Here is a 12085-nt window from a genome sequence, read left to right on the forward strand (position 1 = left end):
TTTCTTAAAATGTAACATTAATAATAGTTATGGATCTCACTGTCTAAAACACAAATTTTGAATTTCCTTTTTCAATTTCAAAAAATAAGAATAATTAAATTATTAATTTTAAGTCAATCGCGATATTTATTCTTTTTTTTTGTCTATTTTTATGTCACATAATATTTTTTAAAATACTTAATACTTTTCTTTTTTAAATTACAAATTTATTTTTCATAATTTTCTATTTTCATATAAAAAATTAAAATATTTATATTACAAAATTTTTAAATTTTAATATAAAATATATCAAAATCAAAATTTTTATTTTAATCCCCTTAAGAGAAAAAATATAATTTTCCTGAACTAAGAGATTTTTAATTCAAAAAGTTTTCTATTTTAGTTTAATTGAGAAAAAATCAGCAAAGACTCACAATTGCTTTTACTTCACCACAATTGCTTTTACTATAACCTAACAGTAATAACTTGCAATAATTGTTTTGTGCCAGAATTTTATTTTTGTTAGAAATAACTTGTGAATGTTCATTTACATTCCTTTACAAATGTTTCTATTTAAAACCATTTATCAATCATACAAATTCATCTTTTAGACTTGGAATATCTATAACTTGTTGATGCACAGCTTGTTACGTCAAATAAAAAAGATGAGTATTAATCCATATAAATCTCAATAATTGATTAAAATCGATTGAATTCGATTAATTTATTTTAAAGTTTTTTATTTCAGTATTAATTGGTTAGAATGGATAATTTGTTCGATTATTTTGATCGTGTTTCAAAATTCAAAATTTACGATCGAACCATCCATAAATAATATATTTTTTACATATTATATATATTATTAATATTTTTAAAATATAAAACATTAGAATTAGTCTAATCGATTAGTGTTTTTTTTTTAAATTGAATTAATTTGACTCTTGAAATTTTAAAATAGACCAAATGCTCAGCAAAGGGCTTATCCTGCTTGTTACTTACTTTTTGGGTGGCAGTTATTACATGTTAAAGCTTACAGAAGAGCATGTAGGTTTTCAAGAGAAATCTTAGCCTATAGGACAACATTATTGGCAACATACGGTATAATTTTTTCTTTAATTTGTCTTCTTCTCCATATCGAACTATATATCATTAAGGAACTTAAGAAGTTATACAGCCAAAGTGCAGAAAATTATATATACATATCCAATCCTTCATTAATCCTGAAATCGGGTAACGATGTTCCTGGTGTTCCGGACATGGCTTGGTCCGTTGTTATCTAATACACTCCTCTTTGATACTCCTGGCTGCAGAATTCTCCACCCAGATCATCGCAAGCCTCAGCACAGAAAACCCTGTGGAACAGATTAGCCATGGTTAGCTCAACCTCAAATATCAATCCAAGATTTCAATCTCTGATGTGAAAAATGGTGTTTTGGTTCTTGAGAATGAGAGTAATACGTTTTTGCATCGTTGTACTCGAGATATTCTCTGTCAATCAACTCGGTTGCGGTCCTGGGAGAGTCGTTTCTGGCCTCTGGTTGTAGCTTTACTTCAGGGTATATGTCTGCCCGGCACGCATCTCCACCGATTGTCTCACATGCCTCTGCTGGAAACACACTGTCCCAAGTGCAAGTCTCTTCGTGTTCAGTTAAACAACAGTTGATCCCAACTAATCTAGAAACTTATTCTTTCCAGCTATGATCTCGTACCGGTTTCCAAGTGACCAGTACAAGAGATGTTTAGTTCATCCTAGGCAGATGGTTCTAGCTAGCTCTAGCCATGCATTGTTTTTCTTTTGGTTGAATTAGTATTAATTAAGCAGCAGATGTAGCTATCTAGTTTGAATCAGTACTAAAGAAAAGCAAAAGGCTTACGAGAGCATAGAGCTGTAGTCAACTGTGGAAGTGTCGTAGGTGGTGGCGGTTGCTTCGATCGAAACGCGACGGGGAGCAATGGAGCATCCCAACCTTGGAGAGGAACTCACTTTGGAGGGAGCTGAGAAAGTAGGGAGAAAGGGTGCTGGTGCAATGCTCAAAACTGCCTGCATCTTGGAATTTGGATAATGGTTTTGTCAAACTTGGTTCAGTATGTTTCAAAGAGAGGCACGGTTTGATCTTATAGCCCAAGGTTAGAGCAAGATATTTGCAACCCACTTTGGATAAGGGCTCCTTTTTTCTTACTTGGCACCGTCTCGAGAGAAAGAGAAGCTTTGGCATTTCCCAATCATGTTGGAGATATTTGGAAACTTTAAGATATTTTCTGTGAATCTTATTCATGCAATGGAAAATATCTCTCTCGGCTTGTCATGTTTCGGGAGGCATGACATGATGAAAATGAAGGAAGTTATGACTATATATCTACCAAAATACACAAAAATTAGCTTGAAAGATTACTCATCTACCATACAAAGCAAAGAAGAAGCAAAATTAATTTCAACACTGTTAATCAAAATTTATGATTGGTTGATCATGATAAAAAGCAAATTAAAGTCGTTCACCTTTAACCTACTTAATTATTAGCAGATAATGGGGATGATCATCAAGTTTAATGAACAGTAATATTGGAACAGCAATAAAGTTTTTTTTTTTTTTTAATCTAAAGATGCCTTATATTACTTAATTTCTTTGTCTAGCACTAAAAAAAAACAGCTTATTTCCTGCAGAATTGACTCCGTTGCAAGAGCTTACTGGTGATGTTCACTGGATGTACATGGTCTTATGGCATGATATAGAATAACTGGTGAGCTAGTGAACTGATCCTTGGTTCTGAAATATTGAAGGAGTGAAGGTGAATTATATATGTCTGCCTTGGCATTTATTATGTAAAGAGAATGAATCTTCAAGCAACCACAACCAACATAGCGGTGCAAGGAAACAAGCTGAAATGTGAGACACAGCAGTTAAACAAAGAAGAATTGATGCAGCAGCAGTCCAGTACTGAACCAACAATGAAGCAGCTGCAGTTTGGTGATCAAGCTGTCTATTCAGGCCAGTTATCCTCATTACAGGAATGTTATCCAATGTAGCAGCTGAAAAAACTTTCAGACCTTATCCACACCAGCACCAGATTAGAAACTCAAGCCTATTCCCCATTCGTTGGAGCTGCCTAAGAGTTGAATTTTGAATCACTAGATCACAAATGATTCATATATATAGATAGTTTACATCTTATTTAATGAAACTTACTGCATTTCAAAAAAAAAAAATATAGATAGTTTACATCATAATCGAATCAACCCAGCATCAAATTCCTGTTCTTCTTTCCTTTTTATAGATTATCCAAATCAAGTTCTTTTCATTTTCATGGCCAGTGGTTTACTGATGAAGTACTGAGACGCGTGGAAATAGACAAGAAATATTGGCAATGGGTTTATATATTTTAACATAATATTTGAAAAAAATTTTAAATTATTTAAATTATTTTTTATTTTTTATTATATTAAATTAGATTTTATTTTTTAAAATTAAATAATTTTATATAATTAATAATTTTTAATTAAAATATAATTTATTATTTTATTACTACCGAAAGTAAATTTGAGAGTGTAAATATCAAATAATTATCTCATCAGATTAATAAAAATTAATAAAAATAATCTATTTGATTAAAAATAAAATTACAAGGATTTGATTGAAGAAATAAAAACAAAACTATTCGAATTTTCTTCACTATTTCTAAAACTTTATTTAGGTATGTGCCATATATTTTTTACGGTTGTACTATTGAGCAAGAACAAAAGGAAAATAGTTTCTGCACTGCATTTTCTTGTGAACCTCCATTAAGACATATAAGAGGAGTAAGAAAAAGATCATTTTTTGGTTGATGGGTTCTCCCTTTTCTGCTTCTAATGGCTGTTTTTTAATGGTTTCTGCCTTCTCAGAGGAAACTTAATGACTCGAAAGAGTGAGTTTTGGTTACCTTTTTTTCTCAACTTTCTCTGATTTCTATTTAAGGGTTTTGTTAACTTGTCTTTATGAAACTGTCTAAGATTGTAGTTTTATGGACTTACCTATTGATTCTCTTTGCACTAACACCAATCCCCTGAACCCTTTGAGACCCTGGAAACCTCTGCATTTGCTTTGTTTCTTTTGGCCTGTCATGCTTCTAAAAGTTACTTACATAGAATGAAAATTGAAGAACCAAGACACAAAAGATGCACCCTTTTCACTTCTGACTTGCAGTGGTCATATATGGCATCTAATTTACTAGTAGAGTAGCTGTGACACTTAATTTCTAGAGCTTTTTTCTCGCATTGACTGCAAAGTTAAACGACTTTAAAGGAAATAGATCTTTAGTATTGGTCTTGCTTATAGGTGGCAGGTGGTGCTGCTAATGATAGCAGCGCTGTGTCATCCATCGTGTATACGATTGAAGCTTCTTTTTTTCTTATCCTAAATCATGCAGGACTAGGCGACTGTGCAGAGCTTCAGTGCAGTAATTGTCGTTGAGTGAGTAGTTGGTTTATATTAAAAATCTTGATCTGGAAGTGAAAATCTTTGCAACAGTCTTCAATTTCAAAGATGGTTTATATTGTGCCCAAGGACCTTCAGGAAATAGAGGTGGCAAAGGAGAAGATTTCTGGTAGGGATTTCTTGGGTGCCAGAAAGATGTTATTACAAGTAAAACGTGATTTTCCTGCGGTTGATAACATCTCTGGCATGATAGCTGTTTGTGACATCTTATTTTCTGCTGCTCTCAAATTCATGGATTTTGATTTCTACTTTGTCCTTCAAATCCCCCCTGAAGCCACTAGTTCTGAGATAAAATCTAAATACAACAAGTTTACTGCTCTGTTAGAACCCATTCTAAACAACTTTCCTGGTGCTGCATCAGCCTTGAGAATCATCCAAGATGCATTTTCAGTGCTCTTACATCAAGAGAAGCGCAAATGTTTGATATTAAGAGAGCTAGAAAGCTGGAGTCCTGTGAATCCAGGATATCCAATGAAAACAATGTTATGGATTCCCAGCTGGCAACAGAAATTTTGATTCAGAGACATGAGAATTCCCGAAGTTCTAAAAGGTGGAGAATGGGTTTTTACAAGGCTGGGGATGGCTATGGAAACATATATGAGAGCAATTCAATGGAGATTGTGTCAAAGATAATTACGGATGCAAAAGTCTCCACTTACCTTGGAGAAAGGCAGGTCCATGATTCTAAATTACCTACTCAATCTGTCATTTTTGAAGGCTCAGTTGTTGGTGAACAGAAAAAGGAGATCTATGATCAAGAAGAAAGCTGGACTGCTTGTGCTATGAGTAGTATTGGGACAATGGCTGGGAAACCTCATGACAAGTTTTCCCCCTCAATGTTTCTCTCTGATCCTAGCAAGAAGTCATCCCGCCTTGAGAATTGCAATCAAGACTATTACACCTTTGATAATACTAGAAACGCAGCACTATATTCTGTTGGTCAGGTTTGGGCTATTTATAATGAAGAAGGCATGCCTAGAAGATATGCACAGATTATTTGCATAGATGAATTCCCATTCAGATTGCACGTCAGCTGGTTCAACCTGTTCCAGTTACAGCCCATGAGAGAAAATGGTATGAATTAAAGATGCCTGTTGTATGTGGGTCATTCAATTTGGATAGGAACGAAAGAACAGTGGTTGAGCCAACATTGCTCTCCCACTTGATATCTACGCATGCAAGTGAACAAATTGAAACTTACCCCCAGACTGGTGAGGTATGGGCAATATACGGAGACTGGAGGCCATTGGAGTGGCTCTCAAATCCCAGAGCTAGGAAGGAATGCTGACTGCAAATAGTGGAAATCATTAATGGCTATTTCAATTTGGCAGATGTTGTGGTCAAACGCTTGGTTAAAATCCAAGGACCTAAAAGTGTCTTCAGAAGATGCACCAACAATGACAGTGATCATTCTTTTGCAATACCTGCAAAAAGCTTGTACAAGTTCTCCCACAGGATTCCAGCTTATAGATTTGCGGATCAAGAGATGGATAGAGTATCAGATGAGATGTTTGAGCTTAACCACTCGGCTGCCCCCGGTGTCTTGGACTGGGACATGACAAGAGGGAGTCGCTGTCAATCCACCTTGACACTCAACCATGCCACCCCTCTTCATAAACCATCAAATGCAGAGGTGATATCACTAAAACATGAGTGGTCATTAAAAGATTTCATTCCAGAACAAATATGGGCTATGTATGATGGGCGAGTTTTGATGCCTCGAAGATATGTATTGGTAAACAATGTTATTTCACGGAGCAAAGTTTGTGTGACTTTACTAGAACAGCAAAGATATATCCTGGCTTCAAGACAATCTGCCATTTGCAAGTGGATTATTTAGATGTGGTGAAACCACTCTTAACTTGGACTTGGCTCGGTTCTCACATACTGTAAAGTGTGAGAAAATTGGGGAGGAGTCTTTGTACAGGATATATCCCGAGAAAGGTGAGTTCTGGGCTTTGCACAAAAACAGGGATGGCGCAAGGAAACGTGCAGATTTTAAGAGTCACCACCAATATCAGATCGTTGAAATTGTTAAGGATTTCTCTGAAGAATCTGGGTTAATTGCAGTCAGCTTGATAGAGGTGCCAGGCCGGAAATCTTTCTTCAAAAGACAGCTGCAAAATGGACATGAGCTGTGCCAGACAGTTACAAGGAAAGAAATGGTCCGTTTCTCTCACCAGGAGCCAGCTTATACTGTTGAAGGAATTGAGTTATATGGAATCCCCAGAGGCTCTTGGCATCTTGAGCCTGATGCATTGCCTCCCAAGCTCAGCACAACAGTACATCTCTGGAATCTAGATGCTAGATGATAAGTAGTTAACTTCAATATCTACTATGATCACAGTACCATTGTTCTTATGGCATTTCAACCTATTCTAGCGTCTAATGCCTTCTTCCAAAACGGTTCCAGAGTAGTTTCAGAATAGGGAACTACCATAAGATTCTCTTGCTTTATTCCTGGTCTTTGCTTCTACCATTGGATCTTTGTGTTTTTGTGGAAAAATACTGAAGCTTCTGGTGTTATATTTCATACTGAATGATTATCTAATACCCCTGTACACCTTACCAGAAACATATATACTCCAGATGTAGTTCCAATTTTGACATTTGATAAATAGGAATCTCTACAAGTTCGTTAAGGAGAGTCAAATATTGCAAAGATTTAGCATTGAGAAAAGGAAATATGGATAATCCTTATCCATGACAAGGTTATACTGAAAAAAGGAAGAAGAGGAACTGCACTAAGGATTTACATAATAGGAAATGTTTTAACATTTTATTCTACCAATGTCACCCTTAACTATGCATATTAATTCACAAAGATGATACGGAAGCAAAAGTCATTCTCTTTTTCTTGGTTATGAAGCTAAACAAAGTTGAGTTCCTGCCAAAATGTCAATAGCGTCGACCACCAGCTGTTGACAGAAGGACCCGACTCGCTTTCTTTCCTTTCTTTCCCATCTCATTCATCTTAGGCGTCTCCAAATTTTCAACAGCCTTTGCTCTTGATATTACATTAGCAAATGAAGGTGTGCCTGAATTTTTTGAGCCTGCAGAAACACAAAAGGGAGAAAGTTAACATAGGGTTGAGGAGTTTGAGAAACAGTTTTTACAAAACATATTAAGATCTGAAGAACTCGAGAAAGAGGAGACTTAGATCATATCCTTTTGAAAATATCAAGTAGGACAAACAACATTACATTAGGCATCAGAGCATTACCTGTGGAATCAGTTGCCACGTCATTGTTCTGCACAGTATTTCCTTCATCAATTTTCAATGAAGGAGAATCATGCGCAGCAGCAAAACCAAGCCTTGTAACGTTTGAGAACAATTTTCTCTCCCCAATGACCACGGGACTGGATGATATCGTAGTAGAACTTCCAAGGGCTTCATAGGAGATCATTAAAAACATATTATAAGGTTATGAAATATTCATGCATTGCGAACTTTAAGCAGCAAACAAAGGATCATTTAATATAGCAAATCTGGGACCACTCAGCTTAATGAGAAAACAATTGCAACATGGTACAAGTTTCTCGTATTGTTTCTAGGTCCAGACGGTTCAAACATGACTACAACTCCATAATAACATGCAAGGCATACTGATAAGACCAAATGCAACATATTATAACTAATTAAACACAGTATTACCTTCAAAGTCATCCATAGAGAATGTAGGGGAATCACTGTAAGAGGACCGCCCTAAACTGGATATCATGGGTGTAAATTGCACTGCAGCTGCAACTTCAGCCTTGATTTTCTCCTTCCGCTCCTATAAATCAAAAATCATATGATTCTAAAAGCATGGACAAAGTCAAGTTACACTTTCTCAACAAAATGGCACTACATTTCAGAGAAAAACCTTGAACTGCAACTTATAATAACCCAGAAATTCATTTTACATTCTAATAAAATGAGAGAGAGAGAGAGAGAGAGAGAGAGAGAGAGAGAGAAGAGCAGGAACAAAAACATTGGTATCCCTTGAGGTTTCAAAATGTGCAGAATCTTCAACAGCCTTCTGACCATTAAAGTAACTCCCTTTTGACTCCTAAGTCCTAACTTTAATGGCTTTGCTAAATACCAATAATAACATGTGTAATTACTGTTTCCGTTACATATAAAATCAAGGATTTGATGATCACCTATAGACTTGGATTCCACCACAACATTAAAGCTTCAACATTGGAGGTGTATTAAAACAATTTCATACATGTAATGTTACCTTTCTAGCCAGCTGCTTCCTGTGTTTCTCACGCTTCTTGATTTCATCCATAAATGGAAGCAGAGCATCAGGAGGAAGAACTCCGCTCAAATCAATTTCACAAAGCTGAAACAGGAGGCTACTTTTGTTCTTAAAAAATTAACAGACAAAGCAAGATCTGGAAACAGAATGTGTAGAAATAAAACCATACCTGAAAAGTTGTTGTTAAGGAAAAATGACTTAAATATCGATAGCGCCTCCTCACTGCCTCTGACTGAGTGACGGTTTCCAACTCTAAAATCCTTCCACTTATTCTGCAATTAGTAAGTTCTAATTAAAAAAATAGATTGTAACCCACAACATGGGGCAATCAGCAAAGATATTAGTATCAGTATTATTGTTTCCCCTACTGATATGAGATGGCCTCAAAAGGAAGAACAGACATTATGAAGGAATAGGAGGCATAAGCCATGTATAATACACCGGCCATAAAAAAAATGTAATACACTCTTTTTTAACCATTTGGGAATAAACACATACATACACATGACAAAGAGGAAAACCCAGAGTTATACAAGGCATGTTAGCATGCAATCCACAAAAAATAGATGACACCAAGAAATAGTACTTTTCCAAATACTCCTTTTTTTTTATTTCCATTTCCCAGTCAATGATTTCATACATTTTTAAATTTCACTATCCCATATCTTAATACACATGTGAACAATAAATCATGGTTTTCCTCAAACCTGTGTGGAATTGAATCATAGCTTCCATAATGGTGTAGGAGACACTTCACATTTAAAGGGTGGAGAATGATGTGCTGCCCATCAACTTCCTGAAACAAATAAAAGTGAAAGATAAGAAACTATGAAAGGTATATATTTAACACCTACAATTATACCATCATCGATTATCACTACCACCAGCAGATGCAAATGCATAAGCTGTCAATAAGGCGCATCATAGAAATAAATAAAACCTAGGCTAGCTAAAGCATGCTATGAATCATAACAGAAATTCTTGCAAATAGCATAATAATTCTAATATATTGTACTTTATTCAAACAGGACCATAAAAATTAATTTCCTACTTTATTCATCAAGAAAATGGCCACATGGTGAAGTCCTGTATAAGGATTCACAACTGAAATAGTCCTTTCCTTTCTTAGCAAATATAAAATTGACAAAAAAAAAAATTGAAGAAAAATATTAGTAAAACTACATACTTAAAATTATAGTCACCTGGTAGAAATTGTAAGAGTCATTGTCTTTGGCATCTCTAAAGCCACCTATGTGCTCTTGCAAGCTCTTGCTTTCTTCATATGATGAAGATAAAAATGTGTCTTGGGCTTCTAGTGATTCAGCAACAGCAGCACTTCCATTCAAACCACTACCTCCGTTTGCCTTGTCTGTTGTTGAGTTACAAAGACACTTATTGTGTTCATCAGCCCCAGAAGATAGTGTTCCCCCTCCAAAACCATGTGTATCTCCTTTACCCTTGGAAGCATTCACAATTGACACAAGTCCATCGGACTCCACCTTACAAATAGTGTTTCTACTGGCATTACTGCTATCAGAGGCTCGGTGCTCATTCCAATACTTCTTCCTCTGTTCTAATTGTTCCATTGCAGCACAAACGTATGGAAGCTTCTCCAAATCATCAACAAGCCCTGAATCTGCTCTGGCCAACCAGCTGTCTAAATCTGACATTGCTTGTCTGACTGACAGATCAACATCAGAAGTAAATGTAAACTTTGAAAAGGGATCATATATGTCCTTGTCACCAAACTGTGTGGTACGCATCTCCTTTTCATCTTTCTGAGATAAAACAAATGAATCTTTCTGTCTTGTGAGAAGCATAAACTCTATAGCATCTCCCACACGGTATTGCCCAACATTCTCAATATAGATGGTGTACAAATCCTTCTGGGATACCATTACAAAACATAAAGGGCATCTTTTAAAGCACTCACTTTTGTGATCCTCCTCACCCATTAACAAGTATTGCAGAATACATGGGAAGCAAAAAATATGCCCACATGAGGTTATTTGTGGGCATTGAGGATATTCCAAACAAATTGGACACTGCACTGGAAATGGGGTGGAAAACCTCACACAAATAATATCCTCCCATAGTAACATCTTATCTGGATCCATTGATTCAGGCATGTAACTTCCGGTATCCAACACAACAAACTTGTAATTTGCCTGAAGGAATAAATCTTTGTTATAAGGCTTTATCTTCCGCTGCCTTCTTGGAGGAGGTCCTCGTGGTTGTGGACGAGAGCGAGTAATAGGGTCATAATGAAAATTCAGCAAGTGATTACCATTCATCATCTGGGCTCTTCTTCCTGCCGAATGTGTAGCACTTCCTTGAGACCCAGTGCCTTGATGATTTCGAGTAGAAACCATGTCTACCGACATTTTCCCTCTAAATTGGGAATTTGTCCCCCTGTTTTCATGTGGTGAAGTTCTCTTACCATTTGGTGTCTCCACTTCACTCACCTAAGCCGAATAGAAAGACATGTCGGTTTTAACTAATAACCAAAAAAGAATAAATTTTTAGATCTTAAACCGCATGTATTTTTTATTCCAAAGTTTTTTATTGAGTTCCCTGATAGTTGACAAGGATGCATAGGAAAAAGTTGTAAAATTTTACAATTTACCCTGATTTTTACGAAAGAAACAGTCTAAAGGAGGGGAAAAAAATGGCATCCAAGAGTATTACAGTATTAGTATAAAATTCACCTCTTTGGAGGATCCACCTGAACCTTGTGCAGTAGCCAACGGGCCTGCCATAAAACAATGCTTTTTTAGAATTACGAATTTCAGATTCTAACACAAGCTATAATTACGAACTACTAGTACAACACTGAACTAACAACAAAGAGACAAACCCAGATTAGGATTCGAGTAAGGAATCAATAAAAATACGAAATAATCGGAAGAAATACAGAAAATTGAAGAATAAATAAGGAGGAAAATACCTGGGGGGGAATTGGAGAAGGGGAACGGAGGGGGAGGATTAGAGATGTGGAGAGATCCAAAAGAGATTGGAGGAGGAGAGGTTTGGTGGTTGCCATGATTGGATGTAGGGTTTGCCGAGAGAGATTGAGAGGAAGACGACGCTTTGGAACCTTGAGCTTGTGAGGGCAAGATGGACATGAAAATTTTCAAAGCTTCGTTGGAAAGCTTGTTGTCGTGCGATGGCGTTTGGGTCTCAGCCTTCGGGCTTTTCACGCATTATTGTTTCAGCACCAATCTCCTTTGTCTTTGAGGTTCCAGGGATGCACGAGAGAAAGAGAATCGGCTGCCGCATCTTGACCGAATTTAGCTTTAGGACAGATTATTCTTTATTATTAATTTTGTCATCTAATTACTGTAATACCCTTGTCATCTTCGTTTATCCCTAAAATTATCCCTCTCC

At 36.2% G+C, this 12085-nt stretch overlaps 4 protein-coding genes across 4 annotated transcripts; 2 read left to right on the plus strand and 2 right to left on the minus strand.

The window, feature by feature from the left end:
* On the minus strand, positions 1074 to 2128 carry LOC18601126 (light-regulated protein). Its single transcript, XM_018119671.1, has 3 exons — positions 1854 to 2128; positions 1438 to 1596; positions 1074 to 1331 (listed from the first exon to the last, which is right to left on the minus strand). The coding sequence occupies exons 1-3, from the start codon at positions 2024 to 2026 to the stop codon at positions 1256 to 1258; spliced, it is 408 nt and encodes a 135-aa protein (XP_017975160.1). The 5' UTR covers positions 2027 to 2128; the 3' UTR covers positions 1074 to 1255.
* On the plus strand, positions 3732 to 6263 carry LOC108661761. The gene is made up of 2 exons (XM_018119659.1): positions 3732 to 3882; positions 4384 to 6263. Exon 2 carries the CDS (start codon positions 4868 to 4870, stop codon positions 5534 to 5536), a length of 669 nt encoding a protein of 222 aa, XP_017975148.1. The 5' UTR covers positions 3732 to 3882; positions 4384 to 4867; the 3' UTR covers positions 5537 to 6263.
* LOC18601127 lies at positions 5539 to 7131 on the plus strand. Its single transcript, XM_018118969.1, has 3 exons — positions 5539 to 5662; positions 5783 to 6186; positions 6233 to 7131. Exons 1-3 carry the CDS (start codon positions 5539 to 5541, stop codon positions 6761 to 6763), a joined length of 1059 nt encoding a protein of 352 aa, XP_017974458.1. The 3' UTR covers positions 6764 to 7131.
* On the minus strand, positions 7105 to 11987 carry LOC18601128 (RING finger protein 10). The gene is made up of 9 exons (XM_007031960.2): positions 11646 to 11987; positions 11407 to 11450; positions 9901 to 11163; positions 9406 to 9494; positions 8868 to 8970; positions 8678 to 8782; positions 8107 to 8227; positions 7675 to 7842; positions 7105 to 7504 (listed from the first exon to the last, which is right to left on the minus strand). The coding sequence occupies exons 1-9, from the start codon at positions 11821 to 11823 to the stop codon at positions 7350 to 7352; spliced, it is 2226 nt and encodes a 741-aa protein (XP_007032022.1). The 5' UTR covers positions 11824 to 11987; the 3' UTR covers positions 7105 to 7349.

The sequence above is a fragment of the Theobroma cacao genome, chromosome 4, assembly GCF_000208745.1.
Source record: "Theobroma cacao cultivar B97-61/B2 chromosome 4, Criollo_cocoa_genome_V2, whole genome shotgun sequence".
In the NCBI taxonomy this organism is placed as follows: domain Eukaryota; kingdom Viridiplantae; phylum Streptophyta; class Magnoliopsida; order Malvales; family Malvaceae; genus Theobroma; species Theobroma cacao.

What these genes read in the sequence shown, in the direction of transcription:
- LOC18601126 (XM_018119671.1), bottom strand. Translation starts at nt 2,026, where the DNA reads ATGCAGGCAGTTTTGAGCATTGCACCAGCACCCTTTCTCCCTACTTTC. An exon ending in GACTACAGCTCTATGCTCTC is followed by an intron (nt 1,597 to 1,853) that starts GTAAGCCTTTTG and finishes CACTTGGGACAG; the next exon opens with TGTGTTTCCAGCAGAGGCAT. An exon ending in GAGTACAACGATGCAAAAAC is followed by an intron (nt 1,332 to 1,437) that starts GTATTACTCTCA and finishes TCTGTTCCACAG; the next exon opens with GGTTTTCTGTGCTGAGGCTT.
- LOC18601128 (XM_007031960.2), bottom strand. Translation starts at nt 11,823, where the DNA reads ATGTCCATCTTGCCCTCACAAGCTCAAGGTTCCAAAGCGTCGTCTTCC. An exon ending in CTTCTCCAATTCCCCCCCAG is followed by an intron (nt 11,451 to 11,645) that starts GTATTTTCCTCC and finishes GTTTTATGGCAG; the next exon opens with GCCCGTTGGCTACTGCACAA. An exon ending in GGAAGCAGCTGGCTAGAAAG is followed by an intron (nt 8,228 to 8,677) that starts GTAACATTACAT and finishes TTTGATTTATAG; the next exon opens with GAGCGGAAGGAGAAAATCAA.
- LOC18601127 (XM_018118969.1), top strand. Translation starts at nt 5,539, where the DNA reads ATGCCTGTTGTATGTGGGTCATTCAATTTGGATAGGAACGAAAGAACA. An exon ending in TGAAACTTACCCCCAGACTG is followed by an intron (nt 5,663 to 5,782) that starts GTGAGGTATGGG and finishes TCAATTTGGCAG; the next exon opens with ATGTTGTGGTCAAACGCTTG. An exon ending in TGCCTCGAAGATATGTATTG is followed by an intron (nt 6,187 to 6,232) that starts GTAAACAATGTT and finishes TGACTTTACTAG; the next exon opens with AACAGCAAAGATATATCCTG.
- LOC108661761 (XM_018119659.1), top strand. Translation starts at nt 4,868, where the DNA reads ATGTTTGATATTAAGAGAGCTAGAAAGCTGGAGTCCTGTGAATCCAGG.